Source organism: Primulina tabacum, chromosome 16, assembly GCF_025594145.1.
Source record: "Primulina tabacum isolate GXHZ01 chromosome 16, ASM2559414v2, whole genome shotgun sequence".
NCBI lineage: Eukaryota > Viridiplantae > Streptophyta > Magnoliopsida > Lamiales > Gesneriaceae > Primulina > Primulina tabacum.
In genome coordinates, this window is record NC_134565.1 from 6,568,130 (window position 1) to 6,583,678 (window position 15,549).

Genomic DNA, 15,549 nt, shown 5'->3' on the forward strand with positions numbered 1-15,549 from the left:
TTATTTAGTAATATCACATTACTAAATCCATAACTTGTGATATTTACTTCAGGCATTACACAAATGAAATAATATTATTGATAATAAAATATAATTCATAATATTTAATTTAACCTCCTAAAGAATTTTTTTACTTTTTATTTTTACAATTCTATGTCATGGATAAAAAATTATATATCGATATTTTGTAGACTAACATTGATGACTATTAATTTCTTGTTAAATAAGTTTTAAAATAATAAATAAATCAACATATGTAAAGAAATGCACATTCTTAGTTATAAATTTTTCATATATCTTTTTGTGATACTATAATTTATTATTTAATTAAAAATTACACTAAAAATATAATTACAAAATTACAATAAAATCATTAGGAATAAAATGTAGAGAGAAAATTAAAAGGATAAAACATTTAAATGTATTATAAAGATGAATTATTTGATAAAATTAATATATGAGTTACGTTCTATTCTTGAAATGTGTATAGAAGGTTAATTTTGTCATTGTACAATTGAAAAACAATGTCTTTTATCCACACTTTTATAGGTACATAGATATCACCGATGATAACGTGTTCCGATGAGAACTTCGGCAGACGATATATAAGAATTTCAAAGTAAACAAGAACCAAAAGTGGATAAAGGGGTGCTTGTGTACCAACTTCGGCAGACGATATATAAGAATTTCAAAGTAAACATGAACCAAAAGTGGATAAAGGGGTGCTTGTGTACCTTTACCAAACTACGAACCCACAGCCATGTTTCACTCAGAAGCCTCATTTGCCACCGTTTTACAGAGCAACTAAAATCGTTTTACCCAGGGTGGGTGATATATTATAGAAGTTTAAAGAAGCAAAGCCTCGATCTGCCAGTAAACGTGGTAGAATGGTAAAATTCAAATCATTAATTAACACAAACAAGTACTCAACCCCCTCCACAGCTGGTAAGAGATCAAAATGGAATCAGAGCAACACTCGCGTGACCAGGTCAAGTTCAAACTCGAATATAATAATATCAATTATATTTGGCCTAATTTATTTGCATAATTGGTTCCATATAAAATGAACCTAATTGAAGGGCACAAGCATTGGCTTAAGTCGCAGATTGTGAGACAAGCTTTAGTGTATTCCCATGTTTGAAACAATAATGCCGGAATACATTTTCACTACCCCTTTTTGGCAAAAAATGGCAGGGTACCCAAATGTAGTATAGTTCAATAAATATACAGAAATTTAACCTTGTAAATCTCGATGACACATCAATGGCCTACATCGAACGGATTAAACAGCTTCCATTTCAGGGAACATCATGTGCCAACATACTGTAATTCCATGATCAAATAAATCAACTAATTACTACAGTGATAGGCATTGTACCCTGTCTGGGAGGCTTTTAGGCATGGGGATAGCGGCTACATATCTTTGTGGCAAAGGTTTGTGAGAAGGAGCTGTATCAGATACATCAGTTTGCCCTCGACCATGAAATTCAGCTAGTCGGTTGATGACAGAAAATTTCTCCAAATCCTGGCATTCCATTCTCACATCGAATATTGATGAACTTTTCTCCAGTCTGAAAAACAGAAACCAAATACAGTGGGAATGTGGCAGAAGGGAAAAAAAACAAGAGATGAAAGTTAAAGAAAAGGAAAAGAGCATGACCGGGAAAGGTTGAAAAAGGAAAGTACTAATACAAGATAGGAAACAACATCAGCCAGATCAAATCTACTAATTTAATCAAACCTCCGGAAACTTTTTGGAAATGCTTAGAAAACTTAAATAAAGTTAAGCTAAATTCAGTAAACAAAGAGTTCTTTATGGCAATGGAAATAATTAAGATGAATAATTTTCAAGGGAAGGCCGGGAAAGAAGATAGGTTTCCATAAATTTTGATAAAACTGGAAAACCAAGTTGGTTTTGTCAAACCATTTGCTCAAAACTACTCTTGAATTTCATTTTCATTTAGTACAAAACATAAAAACTGCAGCGGAAACATGTAAAATTTTAATCCACGCCAGTTATCCAGATAGTCTTCTATCTCTGACTCCACGACAGAGTTATTACAACAGAATAAGATCAAATAGTCAGTGAAGTGTATCACATTCTGTTATATTTTGAGTAAACTGGTCTTGATGGATGCTGTCAATAACCTGACTCCACTTTCTCATTGAATAGTAATATAATTAGCATGTGAAAGTTTGGCAATATGAAAGGAACAAATTAAATGAAATATATATCGCATATGTGAAATTAGTGAACAAACGTAACCCTGCCAAGCATGATCGAAAAAGTTTATGAAGTTTGAGCCAAGTTTGAGCTAAGTTTGAGTAATTTTATGGGTTCTGACATCCACTGGGAACTCAATTAAATGCTTTCAGTGTTTGAGTTCTGTTGAACATGAAAATAAGCTGCCCCTGCTCAATCAGGTCTGACACTCGAGCATAAGGCTCAATTAAGTAAAATACTTCGATTATGACAAGTTATTCTTCAAAAGATTTAATTATACTTGCACTTACTAGTTTGTTTAAAATATTTGAATAAAAATGTGCAAGCAAAGCTTGATTCATTTATTGTCTCCGGGAAAAAAAATCCATGTAAAATATTTCAGGCGACATTAGATTCCTATTATCCAAGACTAACTAGTGACAAGTTTTTATCAAAAAAAAGATTCATCCCTCAGACTTATTGCATGCTAGTGGCTCTTTGCCTCTCTCAACTCTGTAAGTTAGTGTCAGCTGCGTATTATGTTATGAAAGAAACACTGCAAACACACTTCCAATTAAAATTATGCATTTCATACAAGATATATTATAATATTGAACAATCAGAAGTTTACTAAATTAAAACAGCTCACTTCAAATTAGATATATAATTTTTCTGAAACTCTCCCTCAAACAAGCGTCACATCTTCAAGCTAAAAAAAAACTAATGATAGTTTTGGCAGCATGGAAACAATTACTCCGTCAAAAATGTTATCATCCATTCAAACTCCTACGAAAACCCAACATGACATGGCTGTTTTTATAAACTTATTTACAATTAAATTCTTAAATATATCCAGCAATCACATTTTACATTATCAAGAAGTCACTCTTTCAATACAAACAGGCAATTCATGTCGCTGGTCACATATGATAACATGTATTGAAAGCAAAAAAGGCAAGAGTGACACACTAGATTCGTGAGAAATAGAAATAGGAGCTAGAATGGTTCTATTGCTTTTGAACTTAATAACCTAGAGTTTATTTCTCTATTGAGATTTGAGACCTTCCATAAACTGCCAACATTCTTCTCTATGGGGATTGTCATTCACATCAATACTTCTAGTCCTTTTTCTGTCGTGTCAAATTTTCTATCATGAAAGGGATCATCACAAGCTTATATCCCAAAATACACAACTTGATGGAACCGATGTTCTTTTAAGAGGCGAGAGATTCTTTGCTTTGCTTTGATCAAATATTTTGAAAACTTTTATTTAGCGATTTTGAACAAGGGTACCTAGCTTCAAAATTCATTTTACTTAAAAGACTTTTGTCTAAAAAAGTTATTGCAATTTCATATTGTAATACAATAGCTAAGAAGCAATCATTTTTTACCTGCTAAAAAGAAGTTAAGCAGAATCATCAAATGAACTAATATCTCGCTTTCCCAAACTCCATAAACTTGGTTTGATTTCTTTTAGAAAACCAATTTCTCCTTCCCATAATAAAATCAAATACAATCGCTTGATCTTTTATTACTCCCCCAAAATATATTTTCATTAGTATATACTCCTCCAACGTAATCGTTACATTTAATTCAGCTTCTCAACACTTGGGAAAAATGACAATCTTATCATATTACATTTTAGTCTAACAACATATTTTCAAATTTTTAATATATCTCACCCCTAATCATCATCCACACAAATATCAATTCAAGTATCATTTATTAAAATTTACGGATTTTATTTGATTTGACGTGCACAATAAAATTATTCCCTCAAAATAATTTCAAACATGTCCTTTTATCTCACAATATGAGACAAAACACTCCTACGAGACAAAACACTCCAATGATTTCTACTTTTAAGCACTCAAGAAAGACTCAAAACATCACAAAGGTATTCAAAAGTACCATAAAAAACAAAGAGTTTTTGTTAAACAAGTGCTTTTTTATTTTTTATTTTCAAAAAGTCCATATATCCAAACACATTCTTCTAAACTTGGTGGCCGACATATATCTGGAAAAGTGACTCGAAGTTAGTGGGAGCATTATACTGATAGGGTTTGATTCTTTTTAAGTTCAGATTTTTAGGACTTAGATTAGATACAATGTGAAAAGCTAACTGATATTGATTTGTCCTACAAACGCACATACATATAAAGGAAACAATTCAATGTAAGATCTGGACATAATTAGGAAATCTAATTAAGTCAAAACTAAACAAAATATTATATCCCCCAAATTAGAATGATATACTTTCAAGTCAGTGTTGTTGCATATGGATCTGTTTAGATTGTCACATGTCTTCAGATACTGGTCACAAACAAAAATTGCATAAGCTGTGAAGACTGCAACACCTGATTTTATCTAACACTTATGCATGATGAAGTTCATAATTTGTCCTCGAAAGGATCTTTATACAAAAGCAGAGATGCAATTTTTAGTCCTAGCTGCTTCTGCACACAGTGTGCCATAGCTTAAATAAATTATTCTATCAATAGAATTTAAGAACTTAAATTTTCTTGTCATTATTACGCTTCACAATAAGTAAAATATACGAAAAAAGTTCTAGGTCGGGAGGAAAGTAACTAGAATGGTTCATCTAGACAAATCAGCTGAAAGAAAATGTAAGTAAGTTGGTTTTCAGCCAAAAAAAACACATTTGAAACGAGTAACTAAAAATGTATTAGACTTGATCGCACAAAGCATTGGCACGTTTAGATCAAGTAAAAGTCCTTATATAGGAAAAATCAAGAAATAAGTGCAAAGCCTTACCTCAGGAAATCATTTTCCAGCTTCCCCAATCTTCCCATCAAACATTCCATAACTTTTCCAGAATACTGATCAACATTTCTGTCCGATGATTTACCCTTAGCGGAAAGTCTAACAAAGTTTACAGATGAGATAAGAGTCAATCAGAAAAGAGAATCAATTCATCAAAAATATCCTAAAACCTGACAAAATCGAAAGATCAAGTCTTTAAACTGATTCAGCAACGCCAGAGGAATATTCAAATAAGTTCTTACAGTTCCACGCCATCACGGGGTAAGTCCAAACCACTTGAGCAAAAAACCGCGCTGCAGACATTTCCCAGCATGGTTCTGGAGACAGCATAAGCCACACTCACACATTTAAAACTAGCATCAGCAGACAGGATGCCTGCTGGTGGAGGGTAAAATAACTGCTGCATTAGCTGAGTTGTCAAGATAAGCCTTCTTTTAGATCTAAGAAAAGGAGGTCCATCTTCAATCAATTCAGGATCATCATCAACCTGCCATCAGCAAAAGAAAAGAAAAATGCAGAGAACCGTGGGAGAATTGAAGTCCGAATGAAGACAGAGTAAGAACCACCCAAACAGACCTTTTCCCTTACACGATTTGCCACTTGACTCCACACTGTTTCTGCCACACTGCATGCAGCAAATTTATTCAGATTAACAAATTAAATTATAGAGCAAGACACATCTGAAGAATTTAAAAAGGGCTGCCAACATAATACTAAATCACATAATTAAGTCCTGATGCTTCACTGACATCATAAACACAACTTTGTACGGAAAAAAAATTATAAAAGAATGAGTGAGAAACTGATTCATGATCACCACCTGAGAGTCGAAAGATTTTGTGAACCATCTGCTATTTCTTTGTGCCAAGGTTGAAGCTGAGAAGTAGCAGTCTTACGCTTCTTAGGTCTCGATATCACAAGATTTTGATCAGTGGCATTCAGTTCATATAAGCGACCAGACGACAAAGGCACGTTTACAAATGTAGAGGTAGACGTTTGATGGGTGGTATAAACATGACATGCATCTGTGGGGGCATCAGTACCTTTGTCCTCTGAGCCAAGGGTATCCATTACACTCAGAGACTTTCCAAGTTCTCCTGACTTTGAGGGGATCAATTTATGCGAATTATAACTGTGCAACATTTGCCCATTTTTAAAAGTACCGTACTGATTGAACCAGGATGGCGCCATCTGTGGGCTAACCTCAGGATATTCAGCTCTAACTGAGGTCGTATAATCAGTAGAAGAGTTGCTATGAGACACATTTGCACCACGCGACAAAATATCCTGTGGGGCTACGTTTCCCTGCTGCGAAGGGTTTATGTTCAAGGCATCGGCTGATAAAAGGACTCTCGGCATCCTTAAATCATCAGAAGGAACTCCAGTACTTGAACCCAAAGAATCTCCAAGTACAAGACCGTGATCATTTTGCTGCCCAGCTGTCGAAGCTACTCGATCGACATCTAAGCAATCATCAGGTCCTTTCATTCTCTTTGAGACCCTACAGCTGGGATCGGCCCCTGCATCCTTCAAGGCATTAATTTGGTTCTGTGATGCATGATTTTGATGAGAGAAGGAATTAGGTTTCAGGGATCGACCAAAGGCTTCAATATTTTTCTGTGCTGAAGACAAATTAGCGGGAGAATCATCGGAATGATTCTTGTTGGATGGGTCAACTCTGACTGATGACAATGACTGTCCAGCACTTTCCTTCGACCTTTGCTCTTCCCCATCAACAATACCAGAAGAATTCACATATATTGATCTTAAGTCAGAAGGCAGATCACGCACTTTGCAAACATTCATACTGCCTTGAGACAGGGGAGCAGAACTTGGTTCCCTCGGTATTTGGTTGGGTTATGTCTGGAAATTGTGACGATGCTTTCTGGTACTGTGAGCCCAAAGAATGTTGATTGGTATAGACATTGGTCGTTAAATTATGTAATGCATTGAGGGGACTTCCCTGATGAGATATACCTTGCATACTAAAATGCTGAGAAGCATGAAATGGATCCCTGCCTGATGCAGTTGAAGTTGGACCTCGTTCATGTACTGAATCATTAGGACCAGCCTGTTGGGTCATACCCCGCGACGACATAACATTAGCTTTTTTAATATCTCCAGGAGTATCTGGCAAAACTTTCTCCATGGATCCTCTTTGAATATTGTTTGAAACATCGCTGCTGAAAGATGAGTCGACATCCTGATTCATATTGATTTTTCCACTTGACCTCATTACTTGCTGATTTTGAAGTTGACTCACATGTGGAGGACCTGAACTAAATGCTTCTTGAAAGTTTCGAAGTCTCTCATTGCTCCCAGCATGTCGTGGAGGTACTGCAGGTCTGTTATTTTTAAACTCAGCTTGGAATTCACCATTAGGAAAATTCAAAGATTGAGTTGTAGATGTAGTGACCATCCGTTGGCCTCTCTCTCCCATTTCTGCTGTAGCATGACTAATAGGCACTGAACTAACCGTGTTTTGAGCTTTTTGGGAAGCTGAGTGGTCAGGAATCTGTCCCCGCTGAAGGGATGGAGGACCAAGTTGCAAACCAAAACCTTGATAAACAGAAGATTGATTTTGCTGAAAGAAACCAGCAGTCCCATCAACTTTTTCTGCATCAGGTAACTGAGGGGATACCTTACCCTCAGAACTTAAGTGCATCGTGTCATCATGACCCCTAGATTGATCGACCTTGGGAAGAAGCTCCAGCATGTTTTGGCTAGATTGAATAGATAATGTCAAAAAAAGATCATAATATGTATAATTAGTATGAAAATAATTGAAAAAAATGAAGTACCCTGACGAAGAGACTGTGTTTGGGGAGAATGAATCAAAGGGTCGAGTGTAGGAAACAGACATAGTTGGTGCATAACCAGGTAAACCACCATGAGGTGGTTCTTCATTCGTCACTTTATTGTGTTTTTGAAGCTCGGAAGATTGCCCTTGCCCCTGTAAATAAACGACATATAAATTTTACTTTCCGAGGTGTGAACTAATCACATTGTTAAAATTTATAAAATCACCTTTTCATTTACTTTAGAATTTATTGGATACTGAAGCAAAAAATTTGACTGGTCAAGATAGGAATTTGGTTGCGACATGGCCTGTAAATTGGTAGATTGTTTCAGGTGATAGGAAGGTTCTGCATCCTCATCCGAATTCGCCATGGGATGATACTGAAATTTACGAGGAACAGAAACTTTCCTAAATAACTGATTGGTTGACTTTTGATTCGCAGGGGGCAAAGATTTTGAATCACTTGGACCTGATCCAGTCTCTCTGAAGCCACCACAAGTGTGCCCAGACAAGTTGGAGCGATGGCTATCATTAGAATTTTCCTTCATGTCATAATTTTCCATCTCGCGTCTTGGAACCTCCTCCTTTTCGCAGCTAAAAGAGTCCAAACCCTGATTTTGTTCAATAGCCTGGTGCGGCGTTCTTCCCAAATCTTTACCCCCTTGGTAAATTGTAGAAGAATTGCTATTCTTCCACTGATTAATTTTATGACTGTCATGAAAAAATGGATTGGTTTCATCAGCTACCCCCACACTATATGAGTTAGCAACTGGAGCAGCATCATTTAAACTCAGGGTAACTTTATTCGTTTCTGGATTTCCAATTGTTGGTTTAGCATGACCCAATTCAGTAGCAGATCTAGAAACAGAATTTGACTTCCATAAAGAACCTCCAACAGCTTCTCCTTGTATCACCCTCAATTGATTACTTTTTGAATTCTGAGACAACTTCTCTGCCTGATGAACATTTAACCCTCTATCTCCTGCAGTTGGTATAGCTACGGGAGTATTCCTACCGTTTGATTGTTGTTGAGAACCACTCTGTTGATGCACCCAAGGTGAGGAGATTTTCATAGCGCTCATCCCAGCTTCGGGAGAACGTTGAGAGGCATCTCTATAGATTTGACTATCTTCAGCGAGTGATTTTTGTGGTGGAATATAGTTAGACCATTTGTTAGCTTCTTCCAACGAAATAATTCTTTCAGGCACCTCATTTGGCACTCTTTGACCAGGCTCATTCAGAAACCTGTGTCCAAGGAGATTGAATCCTGTGACATTATTTGCATTGCTATCACCAGAATGGGGAATAGATCCAGGACTAGGTGCTGAAGGCATTCGCGTTTTATCAACCAAAGATGATTGTCGTTTAACATTGTTGTTGTGAACTGAAGGGGACTGATTTGCTGAAGAACCATTAACATTGTGGAAAATCAGACCACTCCACTCCTCCTGGGGAACCATATCATTGCTAGAAGTTTCTGCAACAGCTGACTGCATAAGAGCACTCCAGCTGCCACTATGAATAGAAGGAAAACCATTCAAAGTTTCACCATTGTCAAACAAATTGCCAGATTCTCCAGACATGTTAGCAGCATTACCAAAGGCAGCAAATATGTTATCATCTGAACCAAACAAAATCTTTTCTTCAGCTGGATCTAGGGCAACCTCATCGCAGGATGTAACAGCTGGCCTCATAGATTTTTCACTCGGGGTCTCAGGTCGAATCGTTAGCTCCTGCCTCCCCAGAAAGTCCTGAGGAGCATTTCTTTGGATGGAATTCACTTGCTGCAGACTGCCAATATCTATCGGTCCAGTAAATAAAGATTGACTAGAAGTATGTCCAATGATATTTTCATTCTGAAATTTTTGTCTCGCAATGGAATCATCATCATTTACACCAACCTGATCCGCAAAAAAGTTATGATTACCCTGAAGAGTATTGCTAGGGGTTGACATTTGCAGAATTGGAGATCTATCATTCACCTTGTGAGGATATTGGTTTGCATTCAAACCCCTTGAACCAGAAACAGGAATCCCATAAAGTGATTGATCAACAGGTTGAGACACCAAATCCACTAAATGCTGAGTCTGGCCAAGGTTCGGAGGGAAAACTAGTCCAGTTTGAGGTCCTTGCATGGACAGAGAACCACGGTTCATCCAGTTTGTACCAACGTCAGTTGTCCAGGGATACTGCTGTAAATCAGAAACTAGATTGCCATCAATAGGAGTGGAGTGGCTGCCAGATGCTTGTTTAATAAAGGCCGGAACCTGATTAATATGATTCTGTTGCCTAATCTCAAGGGGATGGAATTGTTGCTGCCTTTGTAGATCTTGCATTTTCCTGATCATGAGCTGTTGTTGCTGTTGCTGCATGTTATTGATACCAGGATGCTGGTGCTGTACTGGCAGTAACATGCTTGATTGATGTTGGCTCATCTGCTGCTGACCACCAAATAGATCCAAACTTACAGAAGGCACAGATGTTTCTGACCTAAGCGAAGTTTTTGCCCCATTTTCGATTCCACTCCCTTGCTGTAGTTCATGAACAGAAAATCCTCTTGAGGTTATCACATGATGTGTTTCAGAATCTGTATCCACTGCCAAAAAGTTTGCTGCATTCTGTCTAGAAAGGTGAAACTGATTTCCAAACATGTAGCCATTCAAATTTGGCTGCTCATTTAGGGACTGACTTTTACTAAAATCAGCCCTCACATTTGATTGAGCAAAGTTCAAGCCCTGCGTCACATGGAAAGGGTAGCTTTCTTGCCCTCTATCAATGTCTGTTCATGAGATACAGAGAAATTATTGAAGTGGTTATGAAGGAAATAAATGTTAGAAAAAGTGATGCTCAAGCAGCCTAGTAATACCTGGATCTTGTATATTATAAGTCTTGTTATTCGAATGTAGTGCTTCAGCTTGTCTCTGGCTGCCAATCCAAAAATTGTTGCTCAACACTGGCCAATTCCCTTCGACCACTAGTGATTCAGGCTGGACCTGAAATGTATTGTCTTGCGCAAAAAAATTGTGAACCCTGTCTCCAAATTCGTTGCCAGGCATAGATGGTTGTTGCACAAAATTGTTCAGATATTGTGTGTTGGTATGCGTGTTGGTATGCGTATGTTACAATATTGATATATCAGAATTGGATACTGGCCACCATTTTATAGCTGTGAAAATGGAAGACTTATGGCCACGCCAAATTCTCCTGCAAACTAATTGTCAATCCTTGCCAACTTCTACACCTTCATATAACCTACTGATATGAGCAGTCAAGAGTTCACTCATTAAAAAAATAACAAAATACCACTTTAGAAACTAGATGCAGTCTATAAGAACAAAAATATGCAGTAGTAAATGATGAATGTTGAAATTACTGAGGGGTGACAACCATTATTTAATAGAGGAGATAATGATAGTTGGTAAAATATCAGCTCTGTGCATCATCAAGGAAAGAATAATGATCGAATTAAAAGTGGACATGCATTAGGTGATTTGGATCTTGGTGGTCTTGAGAACAAGTAATCGAAGAGGAGAAAAGTTGCCGCTAACAAGGCATAGATTCATAATGTTCTCAAATGGAAACAAAAGAAAATGGTAAAATATGCACTTCCAAAGACAAAGAAAATGATAATCGTCAACAAAAAAACTCGCAGGCACTAATATTTACACTCATACACAGTCAAAGAGGTCTTGCGTGAGCATACAGATCTCAAGTTTTTGTAGACAAACTAATAACTGACCGCGTGGTCTAAAACACTAAGCCTTCAAAGTTCCAACCAAATAATACCAATGGGTACAAGGACATAATGGACAATTTGTTACTAATGACTGATAGGCAATCATTTCATTAAAGTGAGAACTAAGCTCCAGAAATAGCAGTGTTAAATAGTTATTCTAACATTAATCATACCATGGATCACTGACATTCTTCAACAAATTTAAAGAGCCCCTCACTAGTATAGAAACTTTTGGCTGGGAGAAATATTTCACTTGCTTCTAATGTGCTTCAGTTTGGAGTTTGGACTTTTGGTTTAACATAACAAAAGACTTTTCGCTTTTTTCTGAAAACTGAAATGACTCCCCAGTACAAAAAGAAATAGCAAAAGTATCAAAACAGGTTTCTTGCTATCCCAATAATAGATGGGCCATATTTTACTTCACCTATCAAAAAGGTCACAGACTCACACTAATGTTACAAGTTACAACTAGAATTTATCAACTTTCATTGCTTCCTTTCAATCATAGACCTTTTAATGAACTGTGATCTTTCAACCAAAAAACGCCAAATGAATTATGATGAGGGAACAAATTATACATGGCCAACATAAAACAGCCAAACTTTCGGAACTTTCTGCTCCTTAAGCAAAGATTGATGCGGAAGAACAGTAAAACCTCATACAGCAACAACAGAGATTAGGATTAACTGTAGACTGAGCTAGATTTTAAGTAGTCATAATTCCATAACTGGAAAACGACCTTCATTAGCCAAGAAACAAACATGACATTCCAAATAACCCAGGCAAAAATAACAATTGTGCAGCCGAGATTGCCCAGCTCCTAAGCATGATAATACAAAATTCAGAAACATGATTTAAAAAACTCAACATAACAAGGCAACGCAAATCATCAATTGCAGACAATTGAACCAAAACAATTACAACAGCTGGAAACACAAGGACATAGCTCACGCCCCAAAAATTGCCATATTCAGGATATCTCCGTGTCACTATACACGTTACTGAATCAACCCCCCACCCACCTAACACTCATTTATTTACCTTAATATATCAAGAAAACAGAGGAACAGGGTTCGAGATTGGGAGAAAAACGGGTCTAACGAGAAAATCTGGATGAGCATGAGCGGAGAAAATCTGGAGTCCCGATGGCGATCTTTGATTTGGTAGAAATCTAAGTTCTAGGGTTTTGAATCGGAGAAAAGGAGAGATGAACGCGCTGTGTAAATGTGAAAGATAAAGTGAAGCGAAATTTTCAACGAACAGATGCGAGGCAAGACTAGGTTCGGGCGGAGGCTGAGGCTAGGGATCGCCGAAGCGAGGGCTGCGCTTGATTGGGAAGAACTCCATGGTAAACGGGTGGCCCTCCCAATGAAAATCATCCACGTCGCTTGGAAATGTGGTTTTTTCCGTAACAATCAGAGAATCAAGTCTGTCGAATTGGGCTGGCAAATAGACGGGTCGGGTAAATAATTTTTGACCCATCCAAATGATGGGTTGACTCGCTCTATCCTGTTTCGCCTCATTAAATGGGGGGCTATAACAGATTAAGCAAAAATTTGTGTGAGACGATCTCATGGATCGTATTTTATGAGACGGATCTCTTATTTGAGTAATCCATGAAAAAATATTATTTTTTATGCTAAGAGTATTACTTTTTATTGTGAATATCGGTAAGGTTGGCCCGTCTCACAGATAAAGATTCGTGAGACCGTCTCACAAGAGACCTACTCAACAAATTATGGGTCAATTTGTTAATATAACTAAAAATTGATTGGTTGATCAAATAGGCGGGATGGGTTGGTTATATCATAACCCGTATAAATGATAGATTGACTAAAACCGTTGGTCCGTTTGACAATTTTGATAACAATAAATCATAGTTTTTTAAGATGAACATATTATACTTTTAAATGAATTGAAATTGAAATAAATATACCATTTCAAGAATTATACTATATCAATTTTCACAAAATATTGTCATATTTTGAATAGGTCTGTGTAACATAATCTTACTAATTTGTATCCGTGAGACATCTATTTTTGACATATAAGATATTGTTTTTCTTATGTGGGGTTAAATTGAAGATTCGTATCACAAAAATGACTCGTTAGACGGTCTCACGAGAATTTTTTTGTATTTTCAATTAGTCTCTTCCACTATTAGGTTTGGCTGATGATTAACATATTTTTTTAAAAATAAAAATCTCAAAATATGGTAAGCAAATTGACAATCAAATAAATTTTTTTATAGATATTAGATCACGTGAGCAGGAATATGAGGATAATCATTTAGATATGGATTTCAAATAAATATAATAACTAAATAAAATTAAAAAGAGAAAATATCTCGATAGATGAAAATAAAAAGTTATTTTAAGCACATAAACTGTGGACAAACTAAATAATTTGGTAGATAAATTATGTCGTCATATAATCTTAAGTGATATATATAGTACATAATGCTAAAAAATGAAATAAAAACCTCAAATTTTTGCCCTAAAAATATTAGTGACAAGCAATTTTGTTGTTGTTATCAATTAGTTATATCTACTTTTCAAATATTTTAATCAGCATTTATTAAGATTTGGACATGTGATTTTTTGACCAAAATTGTAGGCAAGAAAATTGTGCCTATGTTCACATGTGTCGTCCAATGCGAACGTTCGCACTACCGTCCAAATGGTAGCTAGCAAAGTTTGAATTTACATCTGACTTCCACATTTGAAAAGTGCTATATATATTTGCTCATTTGCTAGATATCACATCTAAGCTTTCTAAGCATCCCAAGTTCAAGAGAGCAACTCAAGTGATAATAACAAAATTGAGTGTTATTCTTGTGTGAGTTAGAGAAAATATTTTATCTGTTATGCTCGAGGTTAGGATTTTGAGAGATTGACAGTTGTATACACTTGTAATATTTCCCCCTATAATAAAGATTTGTAGTAGCTCCATGGACGTAACCTATATTGGGTGAATCACGTAAAATCTTTGTGTTCTTGTTGATTATTTTATTCCACATTTTGTAATATATTATCATCATTATAACCATCGTTTCAGCGTAATTACCCAACAAATGGTATCAGAGTTTTGTTGTCAAATTTCTTAAAATTTTGACTATGTTATGTGGATTGCAACTTTGTCTGATCTTCCACATCAAAAAAGATTTTTAGATTTTTTGCTAAGGCTAGAGAAGCGATGGCGGGAGATGATGGATTGGGACCGGGAATCAACAAGTTCAACGGATCATATTATTCGTTCTGGCAGTTACAGATTAGAGATTATCTGTATAGCAAGAAATTGGATCAACCTCTATCACGAAAAAAACCGGAAAAGACGGAGGATGATGACTGGAAGCTCCTTAACCGACAGGGGTTAGGTGTAATACGATTGACCCTAACGAATAATGTAGCACATATCATGGCGGAGGCACAAACCACAGAAGAGATGATGTCCATTTTATCGAACATGTACTAGAAGCAATCTACAATCAACAAAGTACATCTCATGAAAAAGTTATTCCACTTGAAAATGGGACAAAGTGCTTCGGTTGCTAAACACGTCAATGAGTTCAACACGATTGTTTCTCTGCTAACATGGGTTGAAATTAATTTCGATGATGAGATTTGTGCACTTATTCTTTTGACGTTTTTACCAAATGTTTGGGAACCAATGCAGATAGCGGTTAGCAATTCTGTTGGAAAAAAGAAAGCTACAATTCAATTATGTCAGAGATCAAATTCTTGCTGAAGAAGTTCGTATGATAGATTTGGGTGAAGGAACATCATCAAGTTCTGCTCTAAATCTCGAAAACAGAGGAAGGGGCAGGAGTAGGTGCAAAAAATTCTAACCAATGGCGCAGTAGGTCCAAGTCAAGATGAAACGTCCTCTAATTTTTAACTTTAAAATCCTACTAAATTTTTTTTTGAAGAAAAAATTTGAACTTCACATTTAAATTAACTCAACGTTTTCATAACCAAAAACTTAATTTAACATTTAAAATTTGAAGTGCATAAAAAACCCTAAATA

At 36.2% G+C, this 15,549-nt stretch overlaps 1 protein-coding gene across 1 annotated transcript; it reads right to left on the reverse strand.

Moving 5' to 3' along the window:
- Positions 1 to 1,044: 1,044 nt before the first annotated feature.
- Positions 1,045 to 12,778, reverse strand: LOC142528774 (uncharacterized). Its single transcript, XM_075633932.1, is given in 10 exon segments — positions 1,045 to 1,571; positions 4,979 to 5,086; positions 5,230 to 5,474; positions 5,564 to 5,612; positions 5,808 to 6,782; positions 6,784 to 7,710; positions 7,789 to 7,940; positions 8,015 to 10,566; positions 10,654 to 11,039; positions 12,625 to 12,778. Coding segments are annotated over 9 exon segments (5,412 nt in total). The 5' UTR covers positions 10,844 to 11,039; positions 12,625 to 12,778; the 3' UTR covers positions 1,045 to 1,357.
- Positions 12,779 to 15,549: the final 2,771 nt, after the last annotated feature.